Genomic DNA, 15,059 nt, shown 5'->3' with positions numbered 1-15,059 from the left:
GAGATAAGCATTACCATAAACTCAGTAAAGGGCAATTGCGTTATTATAAGTCTACTGTAAAACATATATGCCCCTCTGAATTAAGCCGTGTGGGCTAGCATATGTTGGGCAGACAAAGAGGGATATGTATCCATGAACATAAATCTGCAATAAATACTGGTAGAAAAGAACAGGCGGTAGCAGGGCACTTTATTGACTTTGGTCTTAGGGTCAATCAATCAATCAATTGAAATTTCAGATTATCAAAACAGTGGAGCCTAAACGATGAGGAGGGAAAAGGCTTAAAGATCTATTGTATAGGAAGACTTTCTGGATCAGAAAGCTGGAAACATTGGCTCCACTAGGATTAAATAAAGAATATGACTATTTTTAGATGATCTTTCTCGTTTTATCAAATTTTATATTGAGTTTTAATCCTTTACTCTTTTTACAGATTCGCTACATATGAACTTTTCTACCTACACTGTGAGGAGCACGTATGTGTGGATATTTGTATCAATATTGTCTTATATACTGTAAAAACAATACTTGATACACTGTAGTTTACCACTGTTTCATGAATTGTCCACTAGGTGGTGTATGAGGATTTAAATATTGAGTTTTCCAGTGTCAGTTAGCATGATAAACATGGCCTGAAATGTTGCTGCTGCAATGCCCTAAAATATGCAATAAAGGCATTTTTAACTCATACAAGATAAGTGGTGCTGTTCTATTCTGGATTTGTAAGGCTTAGTCAAAAACAGGTTGTGTTAGGTGGTGGTAAGGCTACTAAATGCATGTTGCAGGGCTGCACTGGTTGCATGTAATTTAAATTACAATCAGGACAGCATTTCTAGCTGGTTTTGCTAGACTTGTCCCAGAATTTTCAAGTGATCAGGTAACCCTACAGTAGAAGCAACATGCAAAAAAAAAAAAAGAAAAATACTAAAAGAAAGGCCCTAATCCCCCAGGCTAAAGTTATACTGTATGTGTTTCTGTTTTATTACCTGCACCTAAAGTCATTGCTAGGGGATGTCTTTTTTTGTACTTTGTCCCAATCTGCTACTTCGTAGGCATATAGGTCATAGATATAGCCCTGTCTAATTACTCTTATCTCCATGGGTGTCCACAAATAGGGGCATGGGGGGCGCATGCATCTGGAGCTTTGCATACCTTACAACTCACAGCCCCAATACCTTACAACTCACAGCCCCAAACCGTTGTTTAAAGGAGAAGGAAACCCCCAGGGCGCTAAACCCCTCCCCCCCTCCCCTGTGCTGCCCCCCCTCCCTCCTCCCCCCTGGCCTACCTGTCCCCCTGGGCAAATGCCCCTAACTTTTTACTCACCCCTCTGCGCAGGTCCTGTCCACGGAGTACGCAGTCGCCATCTTCTCCACGCGCGTCTTCTTCCTGCTCTGATCGGCGTTTTCTGGCGCATGCGCAGTAGGAACAGGTACCGGTACGGCTCTACTGCGCATGCGCCGAATGTCACGAAGTGAAATCGGAAAACTTCGTGACATTCGGCGCATGCGCAGTAGAGCCGTACCGGTACCTGTTCCTACTGCGCATGCGCCAGAAAACGCCGATCAGAGCAGGAAGAAGACGCGCGTGGGAGAAGATGGCGACTGCGTACTCCGTGGACAGGACCTGCGCAGAGGGGTGAGTAAAAAGTTAGGGGCATTGCCCAGGGGGACAGGTAGGCCAGGGGGGAGGAGGGAGGGGGGGCAGCACAGGGGAGGGGGGGAGGGGTTTAGCGCCCTGGGGGTTTCCTTCTCCTTTAAATGTGCCATGTTGCCCTGCTTGTCCTCAGTTTTTCTCAGCTCTCTGTTTCTAGAGGAAAAAATTTCAAAATGGCCGTGCATTTCACTGTGGAACGCACAACTATTTTGGATTTTTTACAGGCAGAGAGAGAAAGACAAGCTGTGTGAGAAAAGCAGGAAAGAAGAACATTGGTGTCGGTATTCTGACTGTGCAAGTGTAGGTAAGGGAATGCTTTCATTCTATCCATTTCTGCATTCATCTTACTGGAATGTCTGGCTCATTGGTCACTTTTCAGTGATCTCACTGGTTTATTTGGGGTTAAAGGAGTGCTCATTGGGCATTTCTACAGTGATTATACTGGCATGTCTGTGGTTAATATGCAGATTATACATTTTCTGTAGCACTTATACTGACACATCTCGTGTTAAAATGCAGATTGTCCATTTGACTTTGATTATACTTGTATATCTGGGGTTAAAATGGCCATTATCTATTTTATTTAGTGATTATACTGGATTGTCTGGGGTTAATATGCTCGTTATTCATTTTCTGTAGTAATTATACTGGCACTTCAGGGGTATGTTTTGGTAAAATGAGTGTGGTATTTAAAGATGTGTTTACAAAGTGCACATAGCCAACAATGTTTGCAACAGATTTTCATGATTATATACTGCTTTCCTGATTATATAATTATGTAAGTTGTGAGTGACTTTATTAACTTTTAACAATTAAGTCTGTTTTAAGGGTTTTCCAGCTTTTGCACTGGGACAAAATGGGACACAATTTTGTCAGGTACTGCAGTTATAGGAGACCCGACCCGGCTCCCTTCAATAGTACTGCCTGCTGGCTATTATCTACAAGCATCACAAGCTAGCCCTGTTCAAGAAGGCCAAGGGTAAATCTGCCACATGTACAGTCAGGAGCACAGGTTGCTGGGAAAAGATAGTCATTGCATTACTCTGGTGTAAGGTCTCTCTACTCTGTGGAAAAGACAAAAGACCAGTTGGAATCTCAGCCGTACCACACAGAAATGAGCAATTTGACAGACCTGTCTTTTACGGTGTAATAAAGCAAAGTTCTACAAGCTGAATGCTGCACTCACTGTATTGCATTTTTCAGACATGATTATTTTTAGCAAACAACAGATATATTTGATTTCCACACACTCCCAATTACCCTCAGTCAGTGCTAATGAATTGTCCAAGAATAGTACTGTGTAAGGTGGCTATACATGGAGAGATCCGCTCGTTTGGCGATGTTGTCAAACGAGCGGATCTCCCTCCGATATGCCCACCTTGAGGTGGGCAATATTGGGCTGATCCGATCATGGGCCCTAGGGCCCAACGATCGGATTCTAACGATGCCTAACGGGCGGTCGGATCGCGGGACCGCATCAACGAATAGATGCGGCTTCGATCCGACGGGATTTTTTTGTCCCATCCGATCGAGATCTGGCCGACTTTCGGCCAGATCTCGATCAGTGAAGCCCGTCGGGGGGGCCCCATACACGGGCCAATAAGCTGCCGACACGGTCTGTCGGCAGCTTTTATCGGCCCGTGTATGGCGTGGATCTCTTCATATATTATGTGGCAGAAAATAACGCTGATAGGCAACATTCCTAAGCCTTCCAATCGGGGCCCGACTCAAACTTACACATGATTTCTTCATGGTTAATTCCCATGATTTTCATGGACTCCATTGTCTCCTGGAAGATGTCCCTGTCCTGCTGCCCCGTGATGGGCAGGTTCCCATTAGACAAGAAACGGTACTGATTGAAGGACTCCAGAAGCAAGTCGGCTGGGAAATAAAATGCATACAGTTTAGTTTAGTAATACTTGAATATTTTCTGCTGTGTCTCCAGAAAAAACCATTATCAGGTACTTTACTCAGAGACAGAGAGGAAAGAGAGAAAGCAAGAAAGAGAGCGCAGGCTTTAAAAGTGTATATATAACAGAGATTGAGTGTAGGCTTTAATGGTGCATTCACAGCATGATGCATCATTTTATCTGTATAAATATATATATATATATATACATATGCATAGATAGATATATAGATATATATATATAATCCTTGGCACATGGGCCAAACAGTTGGATCATTGCAATTTGATGAGATCTGCTTGCTTGGTGTTTCACAAATGAGTAAATCAAACAGTGCTTTAATTTATGTTGATTTGCAGGCTATGAAATATAATTGCAGGCAAAATGTTATAAAAAAGTAAGAAAAAAAAGTATTGTCTGTTTTCTCTAAAAATTCCCCATTCTGAATTGCTGAGTAAAAGCTGTTGTGAAAATGTACAAGACATCTGTTAGGAGCACAAACTGCAAGTTCACTGTGTCTCGTTGTTACAGGAATAAATTTAAAGTTGGGATGATTTGTATTCATCACTCCATGTTCCTGTACCAGTTTAGCATTACCCACCCACACCTAATCAATTATACAGTAGAAAAAGAAACAAGCTACTGAATGAGACCTCTCATGAGCGCTACAGAGCACAAAGCAAAGGTGATTGATGGTTTATACAAAACCAGCTAGGGAATTCAAACAGCCATAGGGAAAACAGAATGCTATATACGGAAAGAAGAACTGGAATAATAAGGGGGCACCTTGGCAGGTCCCTAAAGCATTTTTAGAAGAAGTAAATTTCAATGGCAATGTACACTAATTCTGTATATCTAAAAAAAAATGCCCTTTAGTTCGCTTCCAGTGTTATGCTCAGCTGAAAATAATATGAGCAAGGTTAAAATTATATACATATTTTTCATACCATTTCAATTTATTTAAAAGGGTGAGAAGAGCTATAACTGTTCGCCTCAAAATGGGCAACAATATTGCCTCTAATGCTCAGACATAGGAACTGCTTCTGAAACAAAAACTATGGTCGGTGGAAAATATTTAGTTTCCCCTCCATCGTGACAGGATATATGGCTATTTTTATACATGCTCTTTAGAGCATTACATAACAATCCAAACCATATTTTTCAGTGGGGAAAATTTCCCTTTAAAACACATGGAAAATGAGTGATCAGTACTTACTTTTCACATGCTCCCCTGCTCCTGCTAGAAGCTGGTAAAAGATATGGAATGTTCTTTCATCTTTAGCTTGCCGAATAGCACGAGACTTCTCCAACAAATCTGAACAAAATGATTAAGGCTGGAAACAAAACAGGGCCCATGGCCATAAACAGCAAAACCAATCGGCAAATATTGACAGTTGTTGAGAAATATAGTCACCCTGATAGAGAAAGGATACAAGTCTCAATGTTGGCTCCAACGATGTAACCAGCAACATCAAAATTGATGCGGATAAATTTCCCCTAAGAAAAAAATCAATTGTTATAAAAGATTTTCAAAACCAATAAGAGTAAGAAAGAAGCTTGTAAGTTGCAATTACTATAAAACTGTACAGGTATGGGATACCTTATCCGGAAACCTATTATTCAGAAACCTTTGAATTACGGAATGGCTGTCTCCCATAGACTTCATTATAATGAAACAATCCAAATGTTTAAAAATTTCCCTTTTCTCTGTAGTAATAAAACAGTACCTTGTACATGATCTAAGATATATATAATTAAAGCCCAGCCTATTGGGTTTATTTAATGTTTACATGATTTTCTAGTCGACTTAAGGTATGCAGATCCAAACTACAGAAAGATCCGTTATCCGGAAAACCCCAGGTACTGAGCATTCTGTATAAAAGGTCCCATACCTGTACTACTTTTAAGGAAAATCATGAGAATTGAAGAATTAAATTTTCAATGTTATGGATGGGGTTAAAAAAGAATCTAAATTATTGATTCTTTTACTAGGTTATTTTTTTACCATGATGTGGCTTTCTTTGCTGTCGTAGAGCTAGATGTATTGATTGTATAATAGTCTTTATAATGGATACATTTTGTTATTTTTAAGGTACTTAAGGATACTTGCATTAAATCATTATGCTATAATGGACAGAAAATATGAATTGTAAGTACTCTCAAAACTGAACGTTATGCAATTGTAGGTACTCGCTATCCTTTCAAGGACTTTTCAGTAAATACAGTATTGTTAAACTGTAATTATAGATTACGCAATGTAATGTGGCTATTGGTGATCACATGATCGGTTATGGAGAGTTTGATACCCATACTCTTTCCCTTTGTTAAGTATGTAAGGACACTTGAGGAAAGGTCTGCCAGGATCTCACATCAATGAAAGTTCAAAAACTCAACCATTTAGTCCGTACAGTGTCGGACTGGGACACCAGGGGCCCACCACAAAACCTTAGACCAGGGGCCCACTCTCAGTACTAATATTCTTCATTTCATTAATCAACCTCTATTCTACTAGTTTGTTTTCTTTACATACTATAATTAATCATTCCATCTATTTAGCCTCTTTGTTCTCATAGAATAGGGAATGGCCATGAAATAGGCCAAAAGTTTAGCAGCATGAGGGCGACACTGAGTCCTTATATATACTATATATATATATATATATATATATATATATATATATATATATATATATATATATATATATATATATATATATATATATAATGTTCAAAGTGGACCAGCACACCGAAGTTTTCAATCAAAAGAGTTTTATTTTAACATCACTCATGTGTCCAACGTTTCGGCCCACATTAGGGCCTTTATATGCAGAGGACTCTTGTGTTTGACTATATGTATTTTGTGGTCACAGCCTCATTGCACCCCCGCCTAATGGTTTTAAAAAATAGTGGTGAGCACAACTTTCCCTTGTTTGTTATAGTTTATACAGGAGCAGTGACCAGCTCCATGTTGTAGCTCCCACCCTTCCCAGCTATAGTCAGGTGATCCCACTGGTGTCTAATAAAAGGGCAGCCAAGTATGGAGGTTTACTTTGAAAGCAGCTAGTAAGTTGCAGGTAAAACCTAGTCCCTTTGTAAAATGTATAATGAAGCAATAGAATTCTTAATGAATCAGATGAAAACTAAGCGTAGGACTGGCCAGATATGGGATGACTTTGACGTAGTTGGCCAGCTTAAATATATTGCAATATATGGACAAACAATCCCTGTTTTGTTTAAAGGGTAAGGCATTTTTTAGTAGCAGTATGCACAAAATGTCGCTGTCTTAAATATATTGATAATGGGTTGAGTGCAGAGGACTCTTGTGTTTGACTATATATATATATATATATATATATATATATATATATATATATATATATATATATATATATATATATATATATATATATATATATATATATACACACACACATATATATATATAGTGGAAAATTACACCCAACTTCCAAAATGTATTTTTGATGTAGTGACTTTGCCTATCCATCCCCAACAAATACCTATGACACATTTATTCACACTGATTTCTGTATTTTCCAGTCATTACTTTAAAAGACACAGGACAGAGGGAATGTACTCAACTTACAAATCGAGAAGAGTTGTCATTTTTCACGGTCTTTGCATTGCCAAAAGCTTCCAATATAGGATTGGCCTGCAGGAGTTGGTGCTCTAGCTCTCCCTGTTGACAAGAAACATATAATATGTTAATGTATAGCAGGGAAAGTGTCACAGAGGTGGGAAGGTTGTATATAACCATTAGCAGAGCTTTCACCAAGAAGCATTGTAACCCAAGAGCTGAAAGGGAATCAGAAACTACCAGCAATGGAAGAAAGAATTTCCACGGCTGGTGAAACCTGTTACTATTTACACATCTCAAGAAGTGAAAGCATGGGCTGGAAAAGGATATACAAATGGGTGTATCCAGTTAAAAAGACCATACAGTAGGATAAAATAGTTGAGTATAGTCAGTTAAAAGTATTTGCATTTATGCAAGTTTAGGCCAATTATTGAAAGATTAGGGATGTTTCGACATTCAGTTAAGATCATCTTTAACTTTATTAGTATTTGAACAGCAAATGTGCGTCGACAGGTCAAAAACCATCCCTTCTTTCTCAGTAAACCGCAGAAGTGTTTTAACAGAAAGAAATAAAGAATGAGTGAAAAAGAAAGTTGTAGAGACAAAGAAGCAATGGCTATGGAAACCAGACTTTACTCACGTAGAACGAATTACTGGAGCTCTGCGATCAGGCAACAGCACAGCAAATGAAAATATACACAAAATAAATGTTAATGGGAGAAAAACAAAAATGAGTAAATGATGAAAAACAAAATAAAAAGGCAGCAGGAGATCAGTGAAAGCCAAAACAAATAACAAACAGGTACGTGGGATTGTGAAGACACGGCACAAGGGGACAGGTGTGGAACACGTAATGGTGAACACGGTGGATTTGGATATATTTATGGAGAACTCACTCATTAGGGATGCTCCACAGTCACTCATATTTATTACAACCTACATTCAGAAATTACCCTCTTCTTTTTAAGAAAGTGGTTAGTCTACAGCAGCGCTAAATACACAGCAGTGTTGCACAAACATGCAACGCGTATGCCCAATGCAAGAGCATGCAGAAAGCGTAACGCCATCTACATTACCTGATATTGCCCGTGTTTATATATAGCATCAAGGCATAGGGAAGTTCAGCTTGAATTTCACTTTTGCCATCTTGTAGACAGAATTTAACAACTCTGCAAATACTGCAGATATTGCAAAAAGAAACTTCGCATTTGGCGATGTATTTTAAGGTTACCAGATCATTTGAAAGATTATAAAGACTTCCAGAAAATGCATCTACAAGGGATCCACTAAGTGCATTTAATTTAAAATCAGTGCAGTCTATGGACTTTCATTTATTAGAAGCCTCTCTGATTTTACCAGTGATCCTGTAACCTTTCTCTATATTGATTCTCTCCTACCAGAAGCAGAACATTCTTTGTTGCTGGGGTCACTGACCCTTTAATCCATATATCAGAAGTAGGGGATATATATTTATGTTCCAGTCATGTGCAGGATACATACACCTGTCTACATTATATGAAAAGTTAATTTTAAGGTGAACAGCCCAATTCAACAGCCCAGGCAATGCCTCAGTGCTTCAATGGCTGTTTTTAGATCATAAGCCAAAAAACAAGGCATATTTTGAGCCCATTGTACAACTAATACACTATATTAAGCTCAAGCAAAGCTTGGATGCATATTTGTATTGAACCCAGCTCCTGTATCTACTACTGTCCTTAACTAGTGCTCATTCAAAAGACATACTGCTGTCTATATACTAAGGATGCACCGAATCCACTATTTTGGATTTGGCCGAATCCTTCACGAACGATTTGCCGAATACCGAACTGAATCCTAATTTGCATATACAAATTAGGGGTGGGTAGGGGAAAACATTTTTTACTTCCTTTTTTGTGACAAAAAGTCACACGATTTCCCTCCATGTCCCTATTTTGCATATGTAAATTAGGATTCGGTTCGGCCGGGCAGAAGGATAAGGCCTAATCCGAATCCTGCTGAAAAATGCAGAATCCTGCCCAAATCCCGAACCGAATCCTGGATTCGGTGCATCCCTACTATATACAGGGCAAAAATAAAATACAGGCCTGGGATCAGTTATCCAGAAAGTTACAGAAAAGCCGCCTCCAATAGAATCTATTAAAAATCAAATAATTAAGATTTTAAAAAATTATTGAACTTTCCTCTGTAATAATAAAACAGTAGCTTGTACTTGACCCGAACTCAGATATAATTAATCCCTATTGGAAGCAAAACCAGCCTATTGGGTTTAATTATTCTGGATAACAGGTCCCATCCCTGTAACACTATAGATATATAACTAGTTTTCTTCTGTAGAGTCTCTGAAGCATAGACCAGGACTGATTTCATGTTTCATCTGTGTATTATTATTATTTCTTGTAATAACATATGAAACATAAAACTGAGTTTGCACAATGCACTAAAAGGTAATAGTGAATCTATAAGTATGAACATCTGAAAATGTTGCAAAATATATTCATGTTGGATGGTCATTAGCGTCCCTTTATTACTTAGAATTAAAGGAAAGTTGAACTTTTTCCAAACAATGTACTCCGCTACCCTTGGGGGCAGATTTACTAAGCTCGAGTGAATAGTTGGAATTGAAAAATATTCGAATTTCGAAGTAATTTTTTTGGATACTTCGACCATCGAATTGGTCAAATTCGATCGAATCGAATGATTCGAACGATTCAAAGTAAAAATCGTCGACCATTCGATAATCGAAGTACTGTCTCTTTAAAAAATCCTTCGACTCAATACTTCGTCAAATAAAAGCTACCGAATTGAATGTTAGCCTATGGGGACATTGTAGATAGGTTTTGGGCACTTTTTATGATCGAATAAAAATCATTAGATCGATTAAAATCGTTCGATTCGAATGATTCTATCGTTTGATCTAATGATTTTTATTCGATCGTTCGATCAAACCTTTTGCGCTAAAATCCTTTGAATTTGATATTCGAATTTGAAGGATTTTACTTCGAGGGCCGAATTTGAGGTTTTTTAACCCTCAAAATTCGACCCTTGCTAAATCTGCCCCAAAAGGCAATGGAAAGACAGATTTTGCTTCATTTAAACGCTGGCCTGGTTGGAGAGAGTTGTAGCATGCATCTGCATCTGGGTTTGGCAAAACTGGTATGAATGGACAACTAAGAGATAACAGAACTCTACTGAAAACAATAGGGTTGTATGGCATTCTATATACAGAGGCCAAGAACACCCAATGTGATTTATAATATGCAATATCTTCATAAGATACAAAATAAACTATAGAAATACTTATATATATTATAAATAGTGCTTAGTGAAGTCAGCACTTGAATTTTGTTGCTTAGAGAAATTTGCGTCACATTAGTCACTAAACTCTGTGTATAAGAGACATTACAATCACATTGCTCTTCCATAACCCGTGGCCTCATACTTTTATATCCGTAGTTCCCAAACTGGAGGCTGTTAAAATTCTCTTGGACTGTTTTTTGCGTCTAGATCAGAGCTTGAATGTAGGAGGATTGGACTGCACGGGCGCCTGTAGTTTACTGTAGTCTTCAGGCGCTCATGCTTTGGAGAAGTGCGCTCTAACCAGACTGCTGTTCTTTGAAGTTACAGTAACTTTAGGGAGTCAAGGCCGCAAGTTAAGTCTTTATTTGTTGCTGACTATGTCAACAGCTGCTGTTTAAACCAGGGGTCACAACACAGATCGCATTGTTGGCAATGTTTGCAAGCTGATGTTTAACAGAAAACACGAGCAGGAGATTATTGCTGGCTATACTGGGAAAGGATTTATGCTACCAGGGGCAAGGGCAGGTCATTCAGGGCACAGAACAAATATGAAGAGACCAGGGCACAACAAATTGGGAGAGCTGGCGAAAAGATTCAAGGGGCAGGAGTCAGATTGTGAAAAGAAAGGGGAATGTGGGAGAAACAAAGAAAAGAGAGGAGCCAGCTGAAGAACAGGAAGAACTAAAGCACAATGTAAAACTGTAAGGACTATGTAAGAGAAGTAAAGAAATGCTGGAAAACAGGTAAAAAAGAATTAAACGAAAGCAAGACAAAGATGTATAAGGAAATTAAAAGGGAAAGAAAAGAAATGCAGGGAACACAAAACAAATAAGGTTAGTATTATGTTTCTTATACAAATGTTATATTTATTATGTATATATATATATATTTATGTGGGCCTTTCCCATGGGTAATTTGTTTTCACAACAATGTGTTGTTTGTGGTGCAAAAGGGGCATGTTGTGGGACTGCACCTTACTTTTGTAATGATTGGACTGCATTGTCCTGACAGACCTGTAGTAGACCTGCTCTGTAGTATACAATGGGATTCTTCCAAACTTATCTTTTCTCTGTGTATCCAGTGCTTTAATGGCTGCCCCCATGGCTACACAGCAGCTTTTTTATATAAACTATAGAAGTACTTATCTGTTATCTACTGTGTATCCTGTGCTTCAATGGCTGCCCCCATGGCTACACTGCAGCTTGTTTATATAAACTATAGTAGTACTTATCTGTTATCTACTGTGTATCCTGTGCTTCAATGGCTGCCACATGACTACACAGCAGATTATCTATATGAACTATAGTAGTACTTATCTGTTATCTACTGTGTATCCTGTGCTTGAATGGCTGCCTCCATGGCTACACAACAGCTTGTTTATATAAACTATAATTGTACAGGTATGAGATCCATTATCCAGAAAGCTCCAAATTACGTCCCATACCTGTACTTATCTGTTATCCACTGTGTATCCGGTGCTTGAATGGCTACTTCCATGGCTACACAACAGCTTGTTAATATAAACTATAGTAGTACAGGTATGGGATCCGTTATCCGAAAACCCTTTATCCAGAAAGTGCCAAATTACCCATACCTGTACTTAGCTGTTATCTACTGTGTATCCTGTGCTTGAATGTCTGCCCCCATGGCTACACAGCAGCTTGTTTATACAAACTATAGTAGTACTTATCTGTTATCTACTGTGCATCCTGTGCTTGAATGGCTGCCCCCATGGCTACACAGCAGCTTGTTTATACAAACTATAGTAGTACTTATCTGTTATCTACTGTGCATCCTGTGCTTGAATGGCTGCCCCCATTGCTACACATCAGTTTGTTTATATAAACTATAGTTGCGTTTCTGAAGGAAAGACACCAGTTTTACCAGTGCAGGGCCACACTACATTATATTGTCATAACTTTAAAACACTTTTTGTGTTACTGTTCCTTTAAATGTGTTTCCTTATGGTTGCAGTCACAGTGCAGGTCTTCCTCTTGCTGGTTAGAGAGCAGCCACTGTATAGTTTATTGGATCTTGGGTCTGATGTATATAATGTATGTGATAGTCATATGAAAAAAAGTTTGGGAACCCCTCTTAATTCTTTGGAGTTTTGTTTATCATTGGCTGAGCTTTCAAAGTAGCAACTCCCTTTTAATATATAACATGCCTTATGGAAACAGTAGTCTCCCGCTGCATAAATGGCTTTGTAGATTTCCAAGTGTGTTTAGGGTCATTGTCTTGTTGGAATATCCAACCCTTGCGTATCTTCAACTTTGTGACTGATGATTGAATATTATCCTGAAGAATTTGTTGATATTGGGTTGAATTCATCCGAACCTTGAGTTTAAATACGGGCCCCAGTCCCTGAACTAGCCACACAGCTCCACAGCATGATGAGACCTCCACCAAATTTGACAGTAGGTAGCAGGCGTTTTTCTTGGAATGCGGTGTTCTTCTTCCGCCATGCAAATCGCTTTTTGTTATGACCAAATAACTAAATTTTTATCTCATCACTTTTTGTTCCAAAATGACCGTGGCTTGTCTAAATGAGCTTTTGCATACAACAAGCGACTCTGTTTGTGGCGTGAGTGCAGAAAGAGCTTCTTTCTCATCATCCTGCCATATAGATGTTCTTTGTGCAAATTGTGCTGATTTGTAGAACGATGTACAGATACACCATCTGCAACAATATGTTCTTGCAGGTCTTTGGATGTGATCTTTGGGTTGTCTGTAACCATTCTCACAATCCTCTGCATATGCCGCTCCTGTATTTTTCTTGGTCTGCCAGACCTGGGTTTTACAGCAACTGTGCCTGTGGCCTTCCATTTCCTGATTACATTCCTTACAGTTGAAACTGATAGTTTAAACCTCTGAGATAGCTTTTTGTAGCCTTCCCCTAAACCATGATACTGAACAATCTTTGTTTTCAGATCTTTTGAGGATCCCATGCTGTCACTCTTCAGAGGAGAGTCAAACAGAAACACAAATTGCAATTGGCCACCTTAAATACCTTTTCTCATGAATGGACTCACCTGCCTATGAAGTTCAAGACTTAACGAGCTACCGTAATCCAACCAATTTGGTGTTGCCATTTATCAGTATTGAGCCGTTACATGCATTCAAATTAGCAAAATTACATATTTTTGCACAGCCAGTTATTCACATTTGATTTAATTCATACAACTGAATACTGCTTCACTAAAAATCTTTGTTCAGAAAACGCCCAGTACTCAGATGTTCCTGGGAAATGAAATACATACCACTGTTATCTTTTTTTGTTGAAAGTGGAGTAAATTATTATGCAGGCTGAGAGGGGTTCCCAAACTTTTTCATATGACTGTATATCTTATGAAGATAATGTATGCCTCTGTATAATATACTATAGGTGCCAGTACTCACTGTCTCTCACTATGCGCAATATGCTTGGGGTGTCAGTACCTACTAACTAATTTCATATAATTCTCTGTATAATGTGTGTGTGTATTCTAATTATATATAATGTACTTGGTGTGCCAGTTATTACCTATTACTGCCTCTGTATTTGTGGAAGAAGAATCCACTGCTTTCTGAGTATAATGAACTTGGGATGTCAGTGGCAGCTCCTTTTACAATATTATTGTGCTTATCTGTATATTATGTTTGAGGTATCAGTGCCAACTGCTGTTTACTGTGTTCTTGAGGCAGGACTTACTACTGTCTTGGAATAATATGATGGCAAATCGACGTTGATATTACCCATATCACTGCCATATTTATATCATGTCTAGGGTTAATGCTTCTATCCGTTTACTGCAGTTTTCTGGCATTTGTGTTAGTGATTCATCATTTTCTAAGGTGATTATTGGCATTTCTGGGGTTAATCACCAGTTTTTACTATGGTTACAAGCATGTCAAGGGTTAATACTCATTATTCATATTCTACAGTGACTACTAGCATTACTTGCAAGACCACCAACAATTAATAGGTCACATTTATACAAACCTATTTTCCAGGTTAATGTAACCTTGTTGGTTGCTGTTGGATTGGGTTGCTGTTAATAAACAAGGAAATAGTAAAATGGCTTTGCTTTAAAGTGGGGGGAAACAGAAAGTGTCAGTGGGCGAGGCTTAATTACCAGTAGGTGTGGTTTATAATGGTGGGTGGGGCATATATTTCCAGCGCACGGCGCACTTACTATCCCTCCGCCTTTTTAGGCCCAATTCAAGCACTGGTCTAGATACACCCGAAAGCCTAGTTTAAAGGCCAGTTATGGTGAGATTTGAGGAGTATTTGTTGCCCCAACATAATAGCTGAATGGCTTATAAATGGACCTCTTGAACTATAAAGGTCTGACAATCAATATTGTATATAAATATATGGACATAAAACAGCAGAAGCTGCATATATTCTTCCCTTTAATTTGTGAGCATAGATTTGGATAAAGTTAACAATATGTTTTCTAAGTCTTTGATTGAAATAAGGCAACCCACTGGCTTATAGACTTTCAGGTAGGTGCTTGTACTTGTATAATAACTGGAGGATTTGTTCTTTTGTGCATTTGTATTTTTGGGTATTTGCTTTCTTATGAGGAATGAGTGATGAAACTATCATCAACATATATTACT

General features: G+C 38.6%; 1 protein-coding gene across 7 annotated transcripts in view; it reads right to left on the bottom strand.

Moving 5' to 3' along the window:
* The window catches only part of LOC108696665 (myosin-10), a 114,552-nt gene that overhangs the window by 42,625 nt on the left and 56,868 nt on the right, over positions 1 to 15,059 (bottom strand). For 4 of the 7 annotated variants that reach the window (XM_041569485.1, XM_041569487.1, XM_041569488.1 and 1 more), the window contains exons 6-10: positions 7,798 to 7,818; positions 7,167 to 7,259; positions 4,997 to 5,060; positions 4,780 to 4,878; positions 3,394 to 3,537 (exon numbers count right to left, since the gene is read on the bottom strand). In XM_041569485.1, coding sequence (XP_041425419.1) covers positions 3,394 to 3,537; positions 4,780 to 4,878; positions 4,997 to 5,060; positions 7,167 to 7,259; positions 7,798 to 7,818 — 421 coding nt within the window. The remainder of the gene's footprint in view (positions 1 to 3,393; positions 3,538 to 4,779; positions 4,879 to 4,996; positions 5,061 to 7,166; positions 7,260 to 7,797; positions 7,819 to 15,059) is intronic. The other 3 variants (XM_041569486.1, XM_041569489.1, XM_018226224.2) reach the window with 1 other exon arrangement.

This window comes from Xenopus laevis, chromosome 7L, assembly GCF_017654675.1.
Source record: "Xenopus laevis strain J_2021 chromosome 7L, Xenopus_laevis_v10.1, whole genome shotgun sequence".
Taxonomy (NCBI): Eukaryota; Metazoa; Chordata; class Amphibia; order Anura; family Pipidae; genus Xenopus; species Xenopus laevis.
This window is presented reverse-complemented; position numbering and strand designations above follow the sequence as displayed.